Here is a 24,388-nt window from a genome sequence, read left to right on the forward strand (position 1 = left end):
CATGGAACCTACTTAATTAAAAAAAAAAAAAAATCCCTCTAATCTTTGCTAGTAGTTTCCTGGTAGGCAACCCTGCCCTTGGTCTTCCTCACTATTCCATCCACCTTTAACAGTACAAATTAATCTTTCCTAAAATGTTATTTTCATAGCTCACACTACACTGTTTCATGATGAAAATCTTTCAGTAGCTGCCCATTACTCATGATAATGAAATCCAAATCCCTCTGCCTGGCTTTTAAGGCCCCTCAAAATCTAGCTTCAACCTAACTCCCTATTACCAAATATAACAAATATCCCAAATGAAGTATGTACTTTTCTTATGGTTCTCCTAAACACACCTCAGTGCCATGCCTCCCTTTGATGAAATGCTCTTTCTTGCTTTTCCCCTATGGCAAACTTACAAGTTTCAGCCTTTCCCGAGTTCTCAAACAGGAGACCTCTTACCTAGTTTACAGGTTTATCAAAAAGTCAGTTAATATGGAGAACTATAAACAAATTATTTACTTAAAGAACTCTTTAGTAAACTCAATATATGTGCCGCCAAAGCAAGCACCCCTTTAGCAAACTTAAAACATATAAACTGACAGGGATGCCTGGCTGGTTCAGTTGGACGAGCGTGCGACTCTTGATCTCAGGGTCATGAGTTTGAGCCTTGTGTGGAGTAGAGTTTACTTAAAATTTAAAAAAGAAAATTTTTTGAAAACCTATAAACTTCCATTTCATTTGTTTTTTTTTTTAAAGGTTTTATTTATTTACTTGAGAGAAAGAGCAAGAGAGCACAAGCGGCAGGGGGAGGGGGGGCAGGGAGAAGGGAGGGACATAGGGAGAGGGAGAAGCAGACTCTCCACTGAGCAGGGAGCCCAATGCGGGACTCGATCCCAGGACCCTGAGATCATGACCTGAGTCGAAGGCAGACACTTAACTGACTGAGCCGCCCAGGTGCCCCTTCATTTGTCTTTCTTTGTGTGTAGGGCCAAAGCCTTTGATACGAGGTTGGAACTCCTGACAGTCTTTCTTACATCAGGCCACAACCATATTACATACTAGTTTCAGTTTCTTCAAAGTCGAGCATGAACTTAAAGATTCTTGCAAAGCAACTTGAGTGCAAAAATCAATCTAGTTTATGGTTTGTATGATCCTCCCAGCCACCACCAAACTTTTGTGTTTGCCTCACCTACACATGCTTTAACAGAAGCTTTTAATGATTACTCTCTCTGCAGTCTTACAAAAGCTTTCCACTTAGTTTTCATAGAAACAACTCTCTTTCTCATAGTTCATTGTTTTATTTAATGTGTGTAATTTCAATAACCAATACAACTGGTATAAAAAAAGTTTAGGAACACTATTGACTTTTCATAAGCATGCAACACAGCTGTGTGGGATAGAAATACATCAGTTTTTTAAAAAAATTTTATTACTGAAATAGAGTGACATACAATGTTATATTAGTTTCAGGTGTACAATATAGTGATTCAACAATTCTATACATTACTCAGTGCTCACCTCGAATAGTGTAGTTACCATCTGTCACCATACAATGTTATTAACAATATTATTGACTAATTCCCTATGCTAGTACATCAGTATTTTTTTAAAGTACCCTCTTATCCTTGAACTGTCACCATACTTAGGTTCTAGAAAGGATGGAAAGTACTGCTTAATCCTGTGAAATGGTTAAATGGAAGCTGGTTAAGTGGCAATCAGTGGCAGTTGAGAATTTTATTGTAGCATGTTATATTGAAATGCAATTGTGTGTACGTTTCTCTACAAGTCCTTGAGGGCAGGGACTTTCTTAATGGAAATCTGATTCATGCATGATGGATAGTTGAATAGATGGGTGGATAACAATCTGTTTCTATACCTTCATATGCTCTCCTCCTCTTAAAAAGACTTTCCTTTAAAATTTCTGATTATTGGAATTATGTCTAATCTTCAAAGCCTAGCACTGATCCCTTAACCTCTACAAACTCATTCTTAATCATTTCATTTAAAAAAGGAGGGGCACCTAGGTGGCTCAGTTGGTTAAGGCTCCAACTCTTGACTTCAACTCAGGTCATGATCTCACGGTTGTGAGATCAAGCCCCACTCGAGCCCTGTCAAGCCCCACATCAGGCTTCATGCTGGGCAGGGAGTCTGCTTGAGATTCTCTTTCTCCCTCTCCCTCTGCCCCTTCCCCACCTAAAAAGAAAGGAAAAAAAGGAGATCTTATTTGATATATCTTGTGATGGTTTTTATTTTTAATTACTGGGTATAGTTTCCATCTTCCCCTCTTCTTTTTTTCTTTTTTACATTTTCTGATTCTATTTTGTTATCTATTTATTTATTAAATCATTTTTTTCATCATAATAATTTAGTGAACTCTTTAATCCCCATTCCCTATTTCCCCCATCCCCCCACTTACCTTCCCTCTGGTAACTATCAGTTTGTTCTCTATAGTTAAGAGTCTGTTTCTTTTCTCTTTTTTCCTTTGCTGTTTATTTTGTTTCTTAAATTCCACATATGAGTGAAATTATATGGTGTTTGTCTTCCTCTGATGCACTTATTTCACTTAGCATAATAAGTGCTATCTCTAGCTACATCCACGTTGTTGCAAATGGCAAGATTTCATTCCTTTTTGTGGCTGAATAATATTCCATTGTGCATATATACCACATGTATATATGCATATATATATATATATATCTTTATCCATTCATCTATCGATGGACACTGGGGCTGCTTTCATAATTTGGCTATTATAAATAATGCTGCAATAAACATGGGGGTGCATGACTCATTTTGATTAGTGTTTTTGTTTCTTGTGTGTAAATACTTAGTAGTGTGATTACTGGATCGTAGGGAAGTTCTATGTTTAACTTTTTGAGGAACCTCCATACTGTTTTCCACACTGGCTGCACCAGTTTGCATTCCATCCAAACAGCACAAGAGTTCCTGTTTCTCCACATCCTCACCAACACTTGTTGTTTCATGTGTGTTTTATTTTAGCCATTCTGGCAGGTGTGAGGTGATTTCTCATTGAGGTTTTGATTTGCATTTCCCTGATAATCAGTGTTGTTGAACATCTTTTCATGTGTCTTTTGGTCATCTGTATGTTTGGAGGAATGTCTGTCCATGTCTTCTGCCCATTTTTTAATTGAGTTATTTGCTTTTTAGGTATTGAGTTTTATAAGTTCTTTATATATTTTGGATACTAACCCTTTATTGGATATATCATTTGCAAATATTCTCTCATTTAGTGATTGCTTTTTTGTTCTGTTGATTCTTTGCTGTGCAGAAACATTTTGTTCTGATGTAGTCCTGACAGTTTATTTTTTCTTTCCTTTCCCTTGCCTCAGGAGGCATATCTAGAAAAATGTTGCTTCAGCCGATATCAGAAAGATTACTGCCTGTGCTTTCTTCACGATCTTTCCCTCTGTTATTTGAGGGCCAAGACCATGCTATTGTTGCATAATGTCATGAATATAGCTTGCATCTAATGGATATTTAGTGATGTTCATTGGAAATCTGAGAAGGTTCTATTTACTGGGTTGTGGAATTTATAGTAAATGAGCCACATTTTAGTATTTATTTATTTATTTATTTATTTATTTATTTATTTATTTATAGGTTTTATTTATTATAGAGAGAGAGACACAGTGAGAGAGGGAACACAAGCGGGGGAGTGGGAGAGGGAGAAGCAGGCTTCCCGTGGAGCAGGGAGTCCGATGCGGGGCTCGATCCCAGGACCCAGGATCATGACCTGAGCCGAAGGCAGACGCTAATGACTGAACCACCCAGGCGCCCCTAGGATTTTTTTTTTTTTAAATCTCTTTGGATAACAGATTTCAATAAGAAAAAATATCTAAGCAATTCAGCATTTTTAGAAAACATATATTTTTAGATAAATTGGCTAGTAATATTAAACTAGTAATAATGTCAAAACTGAGATAGTGACAAGGAGGAGCAGACCTGAGTTCAAATCATGACTTCGCTAATTTCTACTTCTGTCCTTGGATAGATTGTATAATCTCTCTTAGCTCTAGGTTTTCTACTACTAAAAATAGATATTTTATTCACTTTTCAGAACTGCTTTCACAGGAAGTAATATGAATTTTACTGTAGTACTATATTTCTGACAAAACACTTCAAGAAAGAAATCTAGTCACAGACCAAGATTTCGATGCATTAGCACGATGAGATGTATCTGGAAAGCAGCGTAGATTATTAAACCAAAAACACTATTATACCAAACCTTTATTTATATATCTATACTTATATGTATCTATCTATATGTATATATCACATCTAAATAAGAACCTTCACTGATATAATGTCACACAGGATTTTCTTTTTGGAATTTGCACAATTACTTGTGGAGTATCCTTGAAAATGTGTAAAACTACAGCTTCTTCACCCACAGTGTTGTCAAGTCTTGACTCTGGCTGCTTTTACAGGAACAAATATTATTCTGTGTCACTTTTCATAAACCTGTTTGCATGTAAATTTAAAATATATACATGACCTTACCCAATGAAATTGCACCTGAAGGTTGTCTACTTTTCAGCAAATCTAGCCTGACTTTTCTTTGCCCAGACCCACAAACATAAACCAGTAAACCATCTGTATTGAAGCTGAAATACTGTCAGTTTTATAAAAATACTCAGACTTTGTTTTTTCTTTACAGCTGCCCCTCAGAAAAGAAGCTGTGATTCTTGCTAACAGCCTCAGTATGTGTGAGTGTCCCAGAATTGAATTTTTACAGCAAAAGTACAAAGACGAGAAGAACTGTCTTGAGAATGAGCTCTTCAGGCATGGTATTATAAAAACACTGAATTTCTGAACTTTTTAGTTCAAAGTCTTCGTTAATTATTTTCATAACATTTTTAATACTTGGTTTTATCAATCAGGAAGATTTTCTAAAAACTGTTTTACTTAGTATTTATCGCTGTAGTGATATATGAATTCCTGATCTATTACTTCAGTCAAGTTGTGAACAAATATTTACTGATTATTGTGTCAACATTAATAGGATGGGACTCGTTTGTTACTCATATTTAAGCTAATTTATATGGAAAAAGCACTTTTCACAGTCTGTTCATTGGAGAGACAAGATGAGCCTAGGGTCCTCCTACTACATTGCCATCTTAGCTCCTCTCTCTGACTCCTTTTTTCATTAACTTGTGTCCTAAAAATAAACTCAATATATATGCATGCCACACACACACACACACACACACACACACACACACGCACACACACACACACAAGCACACACCACACCCCAAATTCACAGGAAAGAGAAAAGAGAACCTGGCGCAATTATGCAATAATCATCCTACCAAGCACTCGGGAAGGCAGGCCTTATTTGTCCTTAATTATTGTAATAGAAGATAAGAAAACCTGGGGCACTTGGGTGGCTCAGTTGGTTAAGCATCTGCCTTTGGCTCAGGTCATGATCTTGGGGTCCTGGGATTGAGTCCCACATCAGGCTCCTTGCTCAGTGGGGAGCCTACTTCTCCCTCTCCCCCTCCCCTGCTCGCGCACGCTCTCTCTCTCTCCCTGTCTCTCTCTGTCGAATAAATAAAGTCTAAAAAAAAAAAGATAAGAAAACCTGGCTGTAAATCTAAAAGTGGCTGAAGACAAACTGTGAAGTGTATAGACTGCTTTATAAATTGCCTCATAGAAGATAAACTTTTGGTACTTTCATTTATTCACAGTGAGCAGTACTTTATTTGCATCTTGAATATATAGATAAATAAAAGCATATGAGCCAATTTGCAGGATACTTGTGGGAGAGGTTCCCTGGTAACCACAGATTGGGGAAAAAAACCAGCTCATCAGGTCCTCTTGCCTTACCCTCCCACTGTTCATTCTTCAGTTCCACCAGTATTATGGAATGTTTACTGTGTGTTAGGCACCCGGTAGGGGATAGGGACACAGTATATGCAAACTAGACACAGTGCTAGTGCTATAAAGGAGCACTTTATAGTACTGACAAACATTAATAATCACACAAATAAATGTAAAATTACAATTTCCATAAGAGCTACAAGATGAAATATTAGTGCATATCACCAAAGAATATATAATAAGGAGAACTGACTGGGTCAGAGAGTAAGGGACACCTTTGGTCTCTGCTGTTCAACCTAGTGAAGACTGGGCAGTCAGAAATTTCGTTAACTTAACTCTATAACAATAATATTCTAGGTTCCAGACAATAGCTCTGCTAAGATTATTCATGTTGAACTACATGTGTTTTGCAGTCTTTCAATCAGTCAATAAAAATTAGAAAATTAAAATTATTGAATCTAGAAAGAACTCCTTATTTGAAAAAACCATATGCTTCTTTGCTCATTCTCCTCTATTCCCATCTTCAGAAACACCTCATGATGTTTTTCTAGATCCTTCGGAAATATGTTTCCCAAAACAGTTAGGTTCTCTCAATTTGCATTTTATAACTCGTACATAGTAAAAAAAAAAAAAGTTCTAAATGTTTTATGCCTAGTGATTACAAGTTGCTTTATAGGATTCAGTGACCCCTAGAGATCCTTACGATTGAGTGAATCCAAAGATCCCTTAGGAATATAAAGGGAAAAGAATTGTTTATACACTCAGTAAACATGTATTCAGTGCCTCTTATGATCTAAGCTATATGCTAGGTGCTGATGATACAGAAATGAATTTTTACCCAGTTAATAACAACAACAAAAATTTTCATACTTTAAATTACTTAATAAAAAACTTATTATTTTCTTTCCTTCTTCCTTTTCTGTAAAGTTTTGCTTGATATAATCACATTTGGTCAACAAATATTTAGAGAGCTTCTGTTTTGCTGTACAATGGCAAACAAGGTACCCAGGATTTCTCCCCTTACAGAACATATAGTCAGGTCTGGGACTAATAAAGAAAGTGATATGGGAAAGTTACCAAAATGAATTAGTGTTAAAATTATTTTTTATTCATATTTAGGCATCCTCCTCATTACAAAGGTCTTCCTTGGCCAGAGTGTTCAGGCTTGTGAACAGGACTCCATCAATCAAGCTAACTATCCAATGGTTAATTCAGTGTTCGTTCCTCAAAAATACATACTAAGTATGTCTGCCATAAGAGAAATGTGCTTTAATTTTCCTGAATACAAAATGTTTGTATTTAATACAGATGTGTGGAGTTTAACCTCTACCTAACAAAGTTTGTGAACTTTTCTAAAAAATCCTTTGCTAGCTACTAGTGAGCTTCTATTTTTCTGTTCCCTACTTCAATGACATCTATATATGTGTGTGTGTAGATTTTTATTTTGTAAACTTTTATATTTACACACCCATACATATTGTTATCTGTATTTCATGTATATTATGCATATATACTATATATATTATGTTTCATATATGTACATTATTTACATATATATAATAAAATGCATATATTTTATGTATCTCATATATAATATATATTTCATGTTTAGTCTGTGTATTTCATGTATATTATATGTATTTCAAAAGATGAAAAATCCACTCACTTTTAATAACAAAGGTTTTTGAGTAATACATGTCAAAAATATATGGCCACACATTGAATAGAAAAAATGGAGAAGTATGAAAAGGAAAAGGACATGAATAATATTAAACCCTACTAGTGTACGTAGTGAAAGGGTGACTAGTAAGTATTCCTAGAATTAAGAAACTGTCTAGGAGGGGTGGAAAAATATAAGAAATAAAACACTCTTAATAACATGGTAGTTGGAACTTACTGAGTTTATTGTTTATTAATCTGTGTAATAATGAAAAAAGTATATTTCATTTTGAAGAGTATTTTGTTTTGTTTTTGATTTTACTCTAGATTCTGTCATGGGACAAAGAAACTGTGATTGCAGCGTTCGGCAGTGCAAGTGGTTTGTCTTTGATCATGACCTTGTTTTGCCAGAATACATTGTTGAATTTGAGTATATTACAGTGGTATGGATGTATTTTTAAAAATGGAATTCCTTAAATAAGAACAGAACAGTAATTTGAAGTCTAATAATGTAATGTCGTTTATATTAAACATACATATTTATACATAAACATATATATAATGGTTATTCAGTGAAGGACTTAATTTTTAAAACAAATCATTATAATACCTAAATGTTTTTATATGCACAAATATATTATCTGAGTAATATATGGCTGTAGTCTCACTGAAAAATATTCAAACTACATTGAAGAATATATAATAAACATGAAAATTTGGTTTCACTTCAACCCCAGCACCACTCCCTTTCATGAAGAAATCCACTGTTAATGGCTTTGTGGGTTTGCTTTCAATCTTTTTTTCTATGTATTTACATATATAATAACATACACCGTTTTACATAGTAGAATTAAAACCCAAGTATTTTGTGATTTTTTTGCCTCTAACAATATGTTTTGGACATATTTCTACTTCAGTACATATAGGTTTATACTTCATTCTTTTGGTGGCTGCATACTATCCAGTACTACTCTGATTTATTTGACTATTCCTCTGTGGATGAAACATACAGGTTGTTTCCAGTTTTCTTACTATTTAAAACAGTGCTTCATTGAATATCATTATAGCTGCATCTTTATACAAATATGGAAGTTTCTCTGCAGAATAGATTTGTAGAAGATTTGGATAGTCAAAGGATATACACATATTAAATTTTGGTAGATTTTGTCAGTATTCTCCACAAAGCCTTGGCCATTCTACAAATTTCCAACAGTATGTGACAGTGCTTGTTTCTTTGTATCTTTACCAAAACAAGATATTATCAATCTTTTACATTTCCATTCTGATGGGCAAGAAAAAGAAACTTTATTCTTTCATATACTTATGGATTATTTAGTCTTATAAACTACCTGTTATATCCTTTGACTGTTTTGTATTGGACTGTATCTTCTTCATATTGATTGGAAAACCCTTATATGCATTCTTGGATATTAATCCTTTGTCTTATATGTTGCAAACATTTTCTGTTACTTATCTTTTAAATTTATTTCTAGCAAAAACCTTACTTGTCATTTTAATTTGTAATTGTTCATTTTTTAAGAGGTCAGATCTCTCCATCTTTTCTGTTATAGAGTCTGAGTTTTATGTCTCATTTCAGAAGGCTTATATAGTTTTCTTTATTTTCTTCCAATACTTATATAGATTAGCTCTTTAGCTTTCAACTTTTTAAAAGTCCATCTGGAAATTATTTTATATCATATGAGAGAAGGGGATCAAATAATTTTTTCCTTAAAAATGGATAGCTTCTTGACCAAGCGTCATCTTTTTTGCTCTATTTTGAGATACCCTCTTTATTGTTAAAATTATTTTCATAAATAAGAGGTTTATTTATAAATCTTTCTATTCTGTTCCACTGGTCCTCTTATCTAATCTTGGACTCCTATCATATTGTTTTGGTTATTACAACCTTGATGATAGGCTTTGATATGTTATAGGGCAAATTCCCTTCCTCTGCCCCCACTCATCTTTTAAAAAATTTTCAGCATGGAGCACTGGGTGTTATATGAAAACAATGAATCGTGGATCACTACATCAAAAACTAATGATGTATTGTATGGTGACTAACATAACAAAATTTAAAAAAATTGTCTTGGCTATTCTTGAACACTTTCTCTTCCAAATAAAATTTAAAATCAGCTTGTTAAGTTCTATTTCAAAATCTTTTTAGGATTTTGTTGAGATTGTACTGAATTTAAAAGGTAATTTGGGGTGAACTGACTTTTGCAGTAATGGGCCTCTCAACCAGAAACATGATAAGTTATTCCATTTACTCAAGTCCTCTCTTACAGTTTTCTTTATGCTGGTGTTAAGTATAGTTCTGGGCATTTATATTTTATTTTGTTATTATGAATGAGACTGTTTCAGTCAAGTTTGCTTTCAGCAAAAAGACACAGAAGCCTAGACAAATAGTAAACAGAATGACTCAAATAACAAGAAGTCGAGGGGCGCCTGGGTGGCTCAGTCATTGAGCGTCTGCCTTGGGCTCAGGTCATGATCCCAGGGTCCTGGGATCGAGCCCCACATCGGGCTCCCTGCTCTGTGGGAAGCCTGATTCTCCCTCTCCCACTCCCCCTGCTTGTGTTCCCTCTCTTGCTGTGTGTCTCTGTCAAATGAATGGATAAAATCTTAAAAAAAAAAAAAACAAGAAGTCGAGAAGTGGGCAGTCCTAGCTGTTGGGACTTTTCAGTGACTGATGTCAGCAAAGACCTTACTCCATCATTCATCTGCTTGCCCCTTCATTAGCTCTTCCCATCTAAAGATTCAGTTCTTTCTTCACTTCTGGGAAGTTTTCTTCTCTTAATTCCTTCATTATTTTTTCTCTTCCATTCTCTGTTCAGCCCTCTGGAACCTGATTCGTTAAACGTTGGACATTCTGAATTGATCCTCCATGTCTTTTAATTTTTTTCTCTCATATTTTATATCTCCATTTTTAAATTCTGTTCTAGAAGATTTCCTCAATAATAGCCTCACCTTGCTAATTTGATCTGTTGCCATATCCATTTGGCTTCTCAGAGCATTTATTGGATTTTTTATTTCACTAATTGTTTTTATTTTGACTCTAATGTATTTACCCTATTCTTTTCTTTTTTTTATTTTTTTTTAAAGATTTTATTTATTTATTTGACAGAGAGATAGAGAGCACAAGTAGGCAGAGTGGCAGGCAGAGGGAGAGGGAGAAGCAGGCTCTCTGCTGAGCAGGGAGCCGGACATGGGGCTCGATCCCAGGACCCTGGGATCATGACCTGAGCCGAAGGCAGCCGCTTAACCGACTGAGCCACCCAGGCGCCCCTACCCTATTCTTTTCTATAGCAGTCTATCCCATGTCTTAAATAATTCTCTTATGGATTATTTTGTTTTTTTCTAGAGCCATTTCTGTTTATGTTGTTCATGCTCATTCATCCACAGTTCTTACCATAATTACTTAATTACCTGTTAATTATCTATAGCATCCCACTGCTGTTTTACTTGTTCACTCTGAACACCAAGTGTCTCTGGATCTGCTCTTCAAAGTGGTTATCTCCCATACATGTTTTGGCTACAGGTTATATTTCTGCTCCTATTTGTCTTCAATTTAGTCCCTTCTGATTTATGTCTCACAATTCCTAGTCTTTTGTTGGTGCCCTCTCCACTGTTGAAAAACTATTAAAAATTATCTTTTGCCAGTTTTAAGGAATTTTCAGTGGGAAGGGATGAACACGTTTATTCTTAGCCCACAATTTTAATCTACTCTCATTGATTTCCTAATGTGATTCTAGTCACCATAGGTATTACTATATAACTGAAAAAAGAGATAATCCATCTTTGCTACATAGCCTGTTTCTTGTTCAAAATGATAAATACAACAACCAAATTTTCAATATTTTTAATAAATTTTTTAGGTCAAGGCTCGCTCCTTATTTTCTTCATTCAACAATGTTATTCTAGAAGAAAGCAAAAAAAACTCAGAAGGATCAGTATTGTCCCAGGATTTGAAATTTGATGATGAAGTTATAAAAATGGATCCCAGGATCAAGCCCAGACCAAAACTTACTAGTTTGGATGATAAAACAATACTTTCTCTTGCCAAGACTAGCATTTACAGTCATATTGTGGTGAGTATTATAAGGAATAAAATTTGGAATTTGGACCTTGAATTTGGAATCATAATCTGTCATATGAAGTCTGAGGATACTAAAGCACCTATCTGGTGATGCCAGCCATCATGCTGTCAAAGTTAAAAATGCCTCGACCTTTCCTTCTTTGTGGACTAGATCAGTGTTGTCTGGTAGTAATATAATATGAACCATACATGTGATTTAAATTTTCTATTAGCCATGTTAAAAATTTTTTAATTAAAAGGTAAGATTAATTTTAATTAAACATATCTAAAATATTATTATTTCAATATGCAATCGATATGAACAGTCATTAACCAGATAGTTTCAACTATGTCTTTGATGTCTGGAGTATATTTGCAGTCTACAGCACTTTCAGACTACCCACATTTCATGTGCTCAATAGCCACGTGTCGCTAGTGACTACCATATAGGACAGTATAGGCCTAGAGGGTAGCCTTCTAGTTTACAAGGTATTTTATTCCTGAATATCAAGTAAGCTCTCTTTAAATGATTAAGACAGATAAGTTTCAAATTAGTTTCCAGGATTCATCAACATAGAATGTAGGAGCTTTAGCTTTATAAAATTAACCAATAGAATTTGAGTTACTATTGAAGCAACTTACTTTATTTACACTGAGGCAGTTCTATTGAGATATTAAGCCTACCTCTATACCTTGACTTTCAGATCTGTCCATTTCAAATCTGCTACCATTCTATCTGAACTATCATTATCCCTGACCAGACTACTGCCACAGCCTTCTATCAGGGCTCCCTGTACTCTACCATTGCAACATTGCACAACTCCAGGAGGTGCAATTCACATTATATACTATTAAAGTGTTCTTTCGGTGCCATTCATTATATAACTGAATATAACTCAATATGGGGGCTAGGGGATGCCTCCTAGAACTGTGCAACAGAGGCCCTGTCCTGCTTTCACTTTGAGCCCCCAACTCATTCTCCATGTTAAAGCCAGAGCAATTTTTTCAAAATGCAAATCTGATCATGAAATCTCTGTCACCCCTCACCACTTCTACTTGAAATCCTCAAATGATTTTCCATTGTTTTAAAAATAAAACCAAAGTCCTTAATATGGCCTCTAAGATTTTGCATGGCCTGGTCGCTGGCCTACCTTTCCAGACTCTTTTCATATTACCCTCTCTTTAGCTCTCTGTGCTCAGCCTCCTTTCTATGTCTTAAACACATTCTGCCTGCAGCCAACACAGAGCCTCTGCACTTGCTAGTTCTCTGCATGGAATGTTCTCCTCTAACCCCCTTCTCCTGGTTAATTCGCACCTTTTAGATCTATACTTAAGCATTCAAGTTTTCTCTTACCTCTGAGTCCAGCACAGATTCCTTTTGTTATATGCTCTGTATCCTTCCTAGACTGTAAATTCCACAGGGGCAGAGGCTGTGGCTGTCCTTCAATATGTATATCCCCAGTATCAGGGCAGCAATATAAGATGGTGCAGTGTGCATTGCAGAAGAGGGCCATATAAAAGGGGTACCCTTTAAATCATAGAGCCATATATTTACTACAATTTTCTGACAATTCTTGTCAGAAATTTCTTGTCCTAACAAAGTCGGCATATTGTGACAATATTCTAATAGCTGAAAATAAAGGTGTCTCGAGGAAAGGATGGATGCCGCTTTCTTATTTACTCATAAACACTGTGTAAACTAGCATCAGCTCTGCCATTTTCTAGCACACCACCTGGCACACATGAGATTCTCTTTATAAAAACAATACCTTGACAAACAGCAAGTGGTTCTTACAGAGAAAGTGGGTTTGCTTGAACCTACAAAAGTGGCAAGCAAATTGATATTTGATTGATACACTGATAAGAATACTTGAGAAGACAACTTATTCTCACAGGACACTATCTTTCTATGTGTGTACTGAAAGCTGAAATACAGATAAATACTCAGAAATGATTTTTATCTTGAAAGTCAATTACATTGCTCCAATGTGACATTTCTAGATTGCTTGTTTGTGATGACAGTCTTTTTCAAGTGACTGTGGGAAACAAAAAGAAAGCAAAAATATTTTAAAAAAAATAAATGTGGTCAATAGTTTTGAGTCTGCTTCTGAAAATATTTAGAAAACATCTTTTTCAAAGTTGTTTATGGAATTGCTTTTGTCCAACTGCATCATCACCATCCACCAAATCTTCAAGTCTAAGAGATTAAGTTTTGACCTTAGCCAGTTATTAGAGAGGAAGGAAAGTTTCATAACATGATGACAGTATCACCATCTGTATCATAAATATGCAGTCTAGTGATCACAGGAGCAATCTTTGAGCTGACAGTATGGAGAAATTATTGTTTCTGCACTATAATGTCAAGATTTCATATTTGAGTAATACATTTTTGATAATAAAGCTTAGGATGAAAGGCTTAATAAATGCATGAGTTCTGATTGGATTGAGCTTCTATGACATATATTTCTATAGATTTAAAGGGATTAAATAAAAGTTAAAGAAAAGCAATAGTAAAAAAAAAAGTAGGTCCTTTTTTTAAAAATACTTTTTGTTTTAAAGATTTTATTTATTTATTTGACGTACAGAGAGACAGCGAGAGAGGGAACACAAGCAGGGGGAATGGGAGAGGGAGAAGCAGGCTTCCCGCGGAGCAGGGAGCCCGATGCGGGGCTGGATCCCAGGACCCTGGGACCATGACCTGAGCCGAAGGCAGTCGCTTAACCAACTGAGCCACCCAGGCGCCCCAAGTAGGTCCTTTTTATTATCTTCAAGATAAAAAAACAGTGAGGAGAATAAGACTTCAGAATACCCTGGCTTGCTCGTGACTTTCACCTGACTGCCTTAATTTGATCAACACCCATAGCATAAGAATGAGACAACTTCTCATCCTAAATTTGCCTATGTGGCTCAAAAGCCAGAAAAACCTTCTAGGGCTTCTAGTAAGAGTACTAGATATTACAACAAGAATGTTTAGACATCACACCCTTTATTCGCCTTCCTTTGTGCCATTACCATAAGAGAAATTCAGGATACATACCTCTTACTTTCTTTTCAGTCTTCCCCACTAGATGGAGTTTTTTGAGGACATCCATAAAAATTAATAAAATATATCGAAATAAAGGTGGGAGTTGGGGGGAGGGGTGAGCTAGGTGAAGAGGATTAAGAGCACACTTACCGTGTTGAGCCCTGAGCAATGTATAGAATTGTTGAATCATTCTATTGTACACCTGAAACTAATACAACACTGTATGTTAATTTTACTTGAATAAAAAAAAATAGAGTTGTTTTTAGTTGCATGTCTGGCTTTTGCAATGATTTATTCATCTAGCATTTACTGAGCATTTGCTGTGTTTTAGGCAACGAGGTAAGTATTAGGAGTTCAAAATGAATTAGTTATTTTCCCTCTCTCAAGGACGTCATTTTAGTGGAGGAGACATATGTAAACAAACATAGGAAGCTTGGAGTTGCTGAGAGAACGTCACAGAGATAAGTTTTGCGCAGATTTTTGAAGGATATGAGAAATTTAGTTGTTTACATCTTCCAGGCAGAGGAAATACTCTATCTAGAAGCACATGGTTTTGAAAGATCCTAGTGTTATCCAGGAACACAGGGTGACTATGAACATAGGGTGTGTACCGGTGGAAGGTAAAGGTGTAGATTGGAATACAAGAAAGAGGCGAAAGATTTATGCGATCTGAAGAGAAAATATAGTAGGAAGGGAAAAATGAAGGGGGGGAAATAGGAGGGGGAGACAAACCACGAGAGACTATGGACTCTGAGAAACAAACTGAAGGTTCTAGAGGGGAGGGAGGTGGGGGGATGGGTTAGCCTGGTGATGGGTATTAAATAGGGCACGTACTGGAGGAGCACTGGGTGTTATACACAAACAATGAATCATGGAACACTACATCAAAAACTAATGATGTAGGGCGCCTGGGTGGCTCAGTCAGTTAAGCGTCTGCCTTTGGCTCAGGTCATGATCCCAGGGTCCTGGGATCAAGTCCCACATCGGGCTCCCTGCTCAGCAGGGAGTCTGCTTCTCCCTCTAATCCTCCCCCCTGCTCCTGCTCTCTCTCTTTCTCTTTCTCACACTCTCTCTCTCCCAAATAAATAAATAAAATCTTAAAAAAAAACACTAATGATGTAATGTATGGTGATTAACATAATAAAATTTAAAAAAACTTAAAAAAAAGGAATACATGAAAGATTCATTAGGCTGTGGTTGGAAGAGTAGGAGATTATGCCACAATAGGACGGATTTTTGAAGGCAAATTTTAAATTTTAGATTTTCTTTAAGGAACAGGTTCTGTGTTTTTAAAGACCCTAACTTTGGCAACTTGTGGTTAGACTTAACTAAAGTCAGAATGATGGTATAGATATCCAGTGAAAACTACTGCAGTAGTCCAAAGGACAAATAATAGTCTGAACTAAGGCACTTGTTGTAGTGATGGTATGGGTTGAGAAACATTTCTAGAATCAAATGTATATGGAAAAGAGAAAAAGGGGATGGTCAACAGTATCTGTTCGACAGATAGTGAAACTCTTAATCAGGATCAGAAACATAGACTGCCAGGCCCAGATACATAGGAAAAATGATGAATTCAGTTTGGACATGTTAAGTGTAAGGTATCTGTAGAATCTATCATGGATGATACCGGTATGTGACCTGTAGAATAAACTACTCTGCATAATTTCATCCTTCTTAACAATTTTAACCAAGTTTTGACAATTACTCGACATTCAGAGGTTTCTCCTGCCAGGAATTTATGTTATGTTCACAGTATAATAGGGTATAATATGGTGGTGGTGAGTGAAGAGAGTTGGGAGGTAGACACTTGATTTTATCATAATACCCATTTGTTGTGAATATTGCGGTCAATTATATTAATACATTTTCTTGTTCCACTACTTATGATGTACACTATGCATGAATGTAATCTTCACTTGATATCATTCACAATGGTGTAGTATAAAGACAGAAAAATATGTAGTGATCAGGGTATCCCCTAAATATACAACTGTATTAACACTCCTTTTTATTGAATTCAGGATCAAATGGACAGGGAAAGTTTGGGCCAAATTCTGATATGGAAACATTTTCCTACCTCCTTCTTTGAGCATCTGTCCTCCTGCTTTTAACACCCTCAGCCTCTGCTTAGTCCAGTGCCCTCATATGGTTTCCAGCAGTCAAGGTGTAGCCCTGCCATCTTCTCTCTTGTGAGGTATCCTCGCTAATACCCCAAATCTTTAGGGCCTACATTGTTCACTGGCCACCTTGAGAAATAGGCATGCCTCAGGGTGCCTGAGTGGCTCAGTTGTTAAGTGTCTGCCTTCAGCTCAGGTCATGATCCCAGGGTCCTGCGATAGAGCCCCACGTCGGGCTCCCTGCTCCGCCGTAAGCCTGCTTCTCCCTCTCCCACTCCCCCTGCTTGTGTTCCCTCTCTCGCTGTCTCTCTCTCTGTCAAATAAATAAAATCTTTTTTTAAAAAAAGAAATAGGTGTGCCTCAATAAATGTCTTAACAATATACTTAACTATTTTCTAAAAAGAATTTCTAGACCAAGTGGAAAATCAAATTAATCAAGGAAAGGGTCCAATAATGCTATTATAAACTCTACCTTTTAAAATCATGCATTAGATTTATTTATTGGCTCTCTCTTAATGTTATTTAAATAACTATGATGTGGAATATAATCTGTCTTATTTTTCATTTACATTTCATTTTATTGCAGAGTCTGAATCTCCATGGAAACAGCTTGAGTAAATTGAGAGATCTCTCCAAGTTAACAGGACTTCGAAAACTTAATATCAGCTTTAATGAATTTACTTGTTTAGATGATGTATACCACCTGGTAAGAACTTCTTTTTAAATTATTTAAGTAAAAGAATTAATTTAAAAAGATAAATTATTTTTGTAATGAAGACCTCAAATATACCATATTCAAGATTATACAGCTCAAATTAGGAACAAAACAGTATGGTATGTTACTTTGTCTAAAATAGGTCTTAGAGGGCGCCTGGGTAGCTCAGTCAGTTCAGTGTCTGCCTTCGGCTCAGGTCATGATCTCGGGGTCCTGGGATCGAGTCCCGCGTTGGGCTCCCTGTTCAGCAGGGGAGTCTGCTTCTCCCTCTGCCTGCTGCTCCCCCCACCTGCTTTTGCTCTCTCTCTCTCTCTCTCTCTCAAATAAATAAATAAAATCTTAAAAAAAATAAAATAGGTCTTGATTCAGATTCCATTTGCAAACCAAATATACACCTGTGGTCATATCTGATTTCTAACTACTTTAAAGTAAATTTATTAAAACTACTCCAGACTTGTTTTTAAAATGTTCTTTGGAAATTGTCATTTCCATTTTCTTCTGCTCTTGTTTTCTCATTCTTATTTTTCTCCTTGTGAATCCTTAACTTCTTCATTTTCCGGTTCACCACTTCATATCTAAGGCTGTCAGTTCTCTTCCCATTTGTTCATTATTCATGTTGTTATTTCTCTTTCTTTCTGCCTTGTCCTTTCTACGTGGATGTCACATGTGCAGATCTTGTTTAACTTGTGTTCGCCCTCTCATAGATCACAGGACAAACACAGTAATGTACCATGTAGACATAGCTGAGCATCTTATTTGGCTTCTGTTTTCTTTGTTATATATCATATAACAAAAATAATTGAATATGTGGCTCCAGAACTCCACCCCAGCATCCCCTGTTTCCATGGGTTCCACCCAAGTCACTGGCCTAACTTTTCAGAACATAGCCATCATTCTCATCTTTTATTCATTCCCCTACTCCCTTTCAATCATATCAAAGCCCTTGCATTGCTGCTTCTCCTGCTGTGGTAGGAGCTGTTGCTTTCCTTACTGACCTTAAGTTTCAGTACTAAACCTCCATCCTTGTTTCTTTTAGTAAGCCAAAGTCCTTTTGCTTTTTTAAAAGATTTATTTATTTAATTGAGAGAGAGAGAGAGAGAGAGAGAGAGTGGCGGGGAGGAGCAGAGGGAGGGGGAGAGAGAAACTCAAGGCACCCAGGGGCCCCAAGCTGAAGTCCTTTTTAATAGAATCCCTGATAGTCCAGGTTTGATATGTAGTCTGAGGAAAGAAGGTAGTTTAATAGAGGTCCCAAGATTATATGTAAATTGTTGGCATTTTCTACTTAACTTTTTTTCTGATGATTTGCCAGTGGTTACAGAGGTTATGACAGTCATAATTTTGTTTACACACAAAATTTAAGGAGTAAATTCTTGGGGTGCCTGGGTGGCTCAATCGGTTAAGCATCCAACTCTTGATTTCAGCTCAGGTCATGATTTCAAATTTCAGGGTGAGGGGATCAAGCCCCGCATCAGGCTGCCTGCTCAGCAGGGGTCTGCTTGAGATTCTCTCCCCCTCCCCCTCCTCCCCTCCTCCCCACTCTCGAACTCTCTCTCTAAAATAAATAAATCCTTTTTCTAAAAAAAAGTAAACTCCTAAGTCATGCAAGGCACTTAGTACTTTTAGACAGCTTAGCCAGCTGCCCAGCATGTATTTTGCAGTATAGTTTTATCGTTCTCCTTAGATAGAAAAATTTCTATCACAGCTTACTTACTGGATTGATATTACTGTGGCCATTTTACAGACAAGAGAACTGGACCAATTTTATGCCCAAGTAGTATTTTCAAATTTTAAGATTAGCAAAGGTAGCTAGATATAAACCTCTCAAACATCAAGTATCTGATGTATAAATGTGTCTTGAAAAATGACTATAGGGATGTTAGGGGTGATCAGAGAGAGGAGATACTCTACATGTATATTTTCACCTTTTTACTGTAAAATAAAACACAGATACAGAAAACTACATACTACAAGCATGTGGTTCAGTAAATTATTACAAGGTGAACGTGCTTATTACTGATGCCTAGGTCAAGAAATGGAACTTTGTAACCTACAACACAGGTTATCCATCAGATACTGCCCTGATGCTTCCTTCTTCCTCTCACATAGACAATGGATACCATGTAGGTCCTGTCGTTGATGGTGGTTTATCCTTACAATTTCTTTGGGGGCTTATGGGGCTACCTTGTCATGTAACTTTGTTATAAATGTCCATAGAATTTGAGTTTTATCAATTTATTCTGTTTTCATGTGGGGATTCAGAGAGATTGAAAACCTATGCTGTCTCCACCTCTTTATTCTCCAGTAGTGAGCTTTGTATGTGTGTTTAATATGAATTATGTTTATCCTGGCATTATAGAAGGTTATGATCTGGTTTAATCACTCACCTGTCATTCCTCTTGTCTTCTATGTTTTTTAAGTTGCCTTTGAGATATCTCATTTTTACTATTATTTTCCTTAAGCATATCTCTAATATGGAGAGTTTCCATACCCCTCTTGCATGCTAGAAGTTGCTTCTACTAGGTTACAGAAAGTAAATGTATTATTCTTAAGTGTTCATCATCCTGGCTTTGCCTTTTAAATCAAAATACCCAACCTAACACCTAACGCTGTTTAACACAGGCCATGCGTTAATTTAATGGAATACTTGGGCTTCATTAGTGGTGGGAAAAATATATACACTATATGGTTTTTTTAAAAGTCTAAACAAGACATCCATACAAGATAAATTAAAAAGCCCTAAGCTGCATGTTTATCATTCACTCACCTGAACTATTGGGAAAAGAGAGTATCTAAGAGAAAGGAACAGGAAGAGATTTTTTTTCTCTGAAAATAGCTCCACCACAATCAGAGTTGGCCAGGGACAAATATGTATGGCTATTTGCAATCTTAATCTAGATCATGTGCCTAATTTTTTACTGAGACAATACTTCTGTTTGATCTTTTCCAATGAGAAACTGATTGCTAAAGTGTTTCTGATGTCTAGAGAGAGCTAATTTATATTTAGAGAATGAACCATTATCCATAAGAATTTTTAAAAGAGGTGTTGTGGGTTTTAATCTTTATAAGTTGGCTGTACTATACTATAATTTAAGAAAGACAAACTGAAGCACAAGAACTATTAAGAAACCCCTGCTACAAAACTGAAAATACTGTCTGTTCATAGAGTCTGTTTTATATCTTGGGAATGTAAAAATGAAGATCCCATCCCTGTTTTTAAGGAAAGAAGGCAATTATCTTTTTTATGATGTATGGTTCCCATATGCTAGTCTGCATTCAAATGCCAGAATTTGGGATAAGTTTTTACCACTTTATGATGAAGACTGGGAGAAGACAGGCCATGTAGTAAATTTTTATAAAGCAAAATTGATTTCATTTAAAGACTATTCTAAGATTATGTCCTTAATACTGTCAAATATCCTTTTGTTCAAGAAATTATGATAGCAAATGATTGTATGTTTGTTTTACTATGCTTGCTTATGAGAATAAAAAGCCAATAATGCTATTTGGTTTCCAGGAATTTTTTTAAGATTTTAATGATCTGAAGAAAAAAAAAAGATTTTAATGATCTGTACATTCAACTCCTGCAGCCTGAACCACTATAATAAGTGCTTTTCCAAGAATATGAACTATAGCGTGACTAATTCTATGCTGAAGTCAAACAACTGTTGGAATTACCTATAAAGAAATCAAGTTCACTTTTAATCTATAGTAATATTACCTTTTTTTATTTATTTATTCATGAGAGACAGAGGGAGAGAGAGAGAGAGAAGCAGAGGGAGAAGCAGGCTCCCAAGGAGCAGGGAGCCCGATGCGGGGCTCGATCCCAGGACCCTGGGATCATGATCTGAGCCGAAGGCAGATGCTTAACCATCTGAGCCACCCAGGTGCCCTGTAATATTACCTTTTTTTAAAAAAATATGTTGCAAAATATCTTCTTAAAGTTTTCTTTATCTCTTCTTTGTTCTATGAATTAGCATATACCTTAAAAGAAAATTTTATTTGCAACAAATAGAAGTAACAAATTTAAGTCTTAAAGACTTCTTACAAGGGTGCCTGAGTGGCTCAGTTGGTTAAGCGACTGCCTTCGGCTCAGGTCATGATCCTGGAGTCCTGGGATCAAGTCCCACGTCGGGCTCCCTGCTCAGCAGGGAGTCTGCTTCTCCGTCTGACCCTCTTCCCTCTTGTGTTCTCTCTCATTCTCTCTCTCTCTCTCAAATAAATAAATAAAGTCTTTAAAAAAAAAAAAGACTTCTTACAAAAAGTTAGTTGAAGATCTGAATAGATAAATGGCTAAAGACAAGAAACACAGTAAAGAACAAAATTTTAAAATGGCTAATACAAAACACATGGAAAGATGTTCAACTTCACTGGTAATAAGCAATATAAATTAAAATAAAGCAGGTGAACTGGTGGGTATTTAAGAAAATGAGCATTCCCATATTCTACTATTGGAAGAAAAAATTGGTACAAACCTCCTTGAAAATTATTTAGCAGTATATATCAAAAATCTTAACAACATAGGGGTGCCTGGGTGGCTCAGTTGGCTGAGCATCCAACTCTTGATCTCAGCTCATGGTCATGAGTTTGAGCCCTATGTTAGGCTCCCCACCAGGCGTGGAGCCTACTTAAAAAAAAAAAAAAAAAGTTAAAAAAATCAGCAATATAGAAATCCTTAAAACTTATAATAATCCCATTTCTAAAAATATTTTCTGTAAAAATATCAGAGTCTCAGTTAAAGTATCATTATCATGGATGTTTGTTGCAGTGTTGCCCACAATTAGAAGCCACATTATTGTTCATAGTAAAATGTTTAAAAATAATCCTAACAATTCACTTATTGGAATATTAGACAATCATGCAAAACCATTTTGAAGAATATTTAATGATGTGTGAACATTAAAGGGATACAAATTTCTATATAATACAATCTGTTTTATGTAAGAAAAATATATGCATAATAATTAAAAACAATGTTTTCAGTGGTTTCTTCTGAGCAATAGAATTATATGTGTTTCCTATTTTTCTTTTTATTTATTTACTACATTTCCTAGATTTTCAACATAGACCATGCATTAATTTAATGATTTTTAAGTTATTAAAAATCATGTACTTTTAAAAATGAGAAATATAGAATAGGTTTAATTTCTACCTCTGAAAATGAACCTTTTTGAGCCAGACTGTGGGTCAGTGGTATAAACCAGAAGTCCAGATAGTAAGAACTGTAATTCCTTGTTTTTTGGGGACAAATTGTCTTGTCAGTTACTTTTTGCCTTCTTTTCTATGAAAACAAACACTGTCACTCCACATTACAAGGGTGAAGTAAGAATTAAGAGAGGTCTAAAAATAAAATACCTTTGCTTTCTGGGAGAATACATACATTGATACCATAATTGCTATATATCTACTGTGTAAGTTTTCTGTAAGAATTACCAAAAAACATATAAAGTGCTTAGTGAATCATAGAGAAAAGAACTCTGTAAAAGCAAGCTGTGATCCTTTTTAGCACCACTTCTATTTGTATGTGTTGCAGTATAACCTTGAATATTTGGATGCAAGCCATAACCATGTGATAACCCTGGAGGGATTTAGAGGTCTGATGAAACTGAAGCACTTAGACTTGAGCTGGAATCAACTGAAAAAATCTGGCGATGAAATAAATATGTTATGCAAACACACCACAAGCCTTCTTACTCTTGATATTAGGCATAATCCATGGCAAAAGGTAGGCAGCAGATGTATTTATAAAAAAGCAAATGATCATTTTTATTTCAAAGCCAGTTTCTCACTACTATTCAGTAGTAGCCAGAAATAGACAAACTATCTTTGTTTTACTAGAATTCCTTTTAAGTATTTCATAAGTTGAATTTAGTGTAGTGTAGTGATCAAATGAATCAAATGTTACTAAAAGATTTTTTTGATAAGCTCTAATAATTTGAGAGTATTGTGGCTTTATGAGTGTTAGATACCATTGCCATTTGCAAACCTTGGGAGGGTTTATATAGTTCAGTGTGCTAGAACCTACTGTAATGAGGCATGGGACCAAGAATAATAGAATATGGGATGCCTGGGTGGCTCAGTCAGTTGAGCATCTGCCTTCATCTCAGGTCCTGATCCCAGGGTCCTGGGATCAAGTCCCACATTGGGCTCCTTGCTCAGCGGGGAGCCTTCTTCTCTCTCTGTCTGCTGCTCCCCCTGCTTGTGCTCACTCTCTCTCTGACAAATAAATACATAAAATCTTTTTAAAAAGGAATAATAGAATACAATGAGAGAGACAGACCATTAAGGGGGAACAAATTTGTCACTTCCCCTGATAAGCCTGTATTATAAAGGCTTATGTTCTGTTATAAAAGGAAATTTGATTGAACGCTATTTTTTTCTCATCACAAAAATACATAGATTCATGCTAAGAAATTTCAGTATTCAATGATTATGTTTAAGGGTATCCCCAAGTATTTAAAATAAGCCCCAACTTTATAATTTCAAGAATCCTCCTTTCCTTGCTTTTCAAAAATGTATATAAGACTGTTCAACATTTTAAAAAGAGGCTAATGATTGGTTCTATTAAATTTTCCATATTACTATGTTTACATTGTTGTATTTTTTCTTTTTTGCTCAGAAAAATAGAAGGATATTTTTCCTTTACCAAAGCAGACCCAGAATGTGCCTGGTCATAGTACAGCTCTCTTCCTGTTGCCAAACTAGAAGTCAGGGGCTAAAGATCGAGATAGAAGCACACACAGAGCTAACTAGCTGCTGATCTAGATAAACCGGAGGTACTGCAGTTCTCTGAACACTTTTCACCATACTTTTCAACAGCTTACAGGACTCCCTTCCTTCATAAGAGTAGAGCTATCCACCTTCAAATGAAACAGATCAGTTCTTCAATATAACTTAATTTCAGCTATTAGAGAACTAAGTTAAACCCTTATTTGTAGATATAACTAATAAAGTGGGAGATGCAT

At 35.8% G+C, this 24,388-nt stretch overlaps 1 protein-coding gene across 4 annotated transcripts in view; it reads left to right on the plus strand.

Moving 5' to 3' along the window:
* LRRC9 (leucine rich repeat containing 9) overlaps window positions 1–24,388 on the plus strand; it is a 107,411-nt gene that overhangs the window by 37,583 nt on the left and 45,440 nt on the right. For 3 of the 4 annotated variants that reach the window (XM_025869935.2, XM_073895295.1, XM_073895294.1), the window contains 6 exons: window positions 4,664–4,793; window positions 6,949–7,071; window positions 7,816–7,931; window positions 11,367–11,579; window positions 17,298–17,417; window positions 22,957–23,148. In XM_025869935.2, coding sequence (XP_025725720.1) covers window positions 4,664–4,793; window positions 6,949–7,071; window positions 7,816–7,931; window positions 11,367–11,579; window positions 17,298–17,417; window positions 22,957–23,148 — 894 coding nt within the window. The remainder of the gene's footprint in view (window positions 1–4,663; window positions 4,794–6,948; window positions 7,072–7,815; window positions 7,932–11,366; window positions 11,580–17,297; window positions 17,418–22,956; window positions 23,149–24,388) is intronic. The other variant, XM_073895293.1, reaches the window with a different exon arrangement.

The sequence above is a fragment of the Callorhinus ursinus genome, unplaced genomic scaffold, assembly GCF_003265705.2.
Source record: "Callorhinus ursinus isolate GAN/ISIS: 27379988/994484 unplaced genomic scaffold, GSC_fseal_2.0 scaffold8, whole genome shotgun sequence".
NCBI lineage: Eukaryota > Metazoa > Chordata > Mammalia > Carnivora > Otariidae > Callorhinus > Callorhinus ursinus.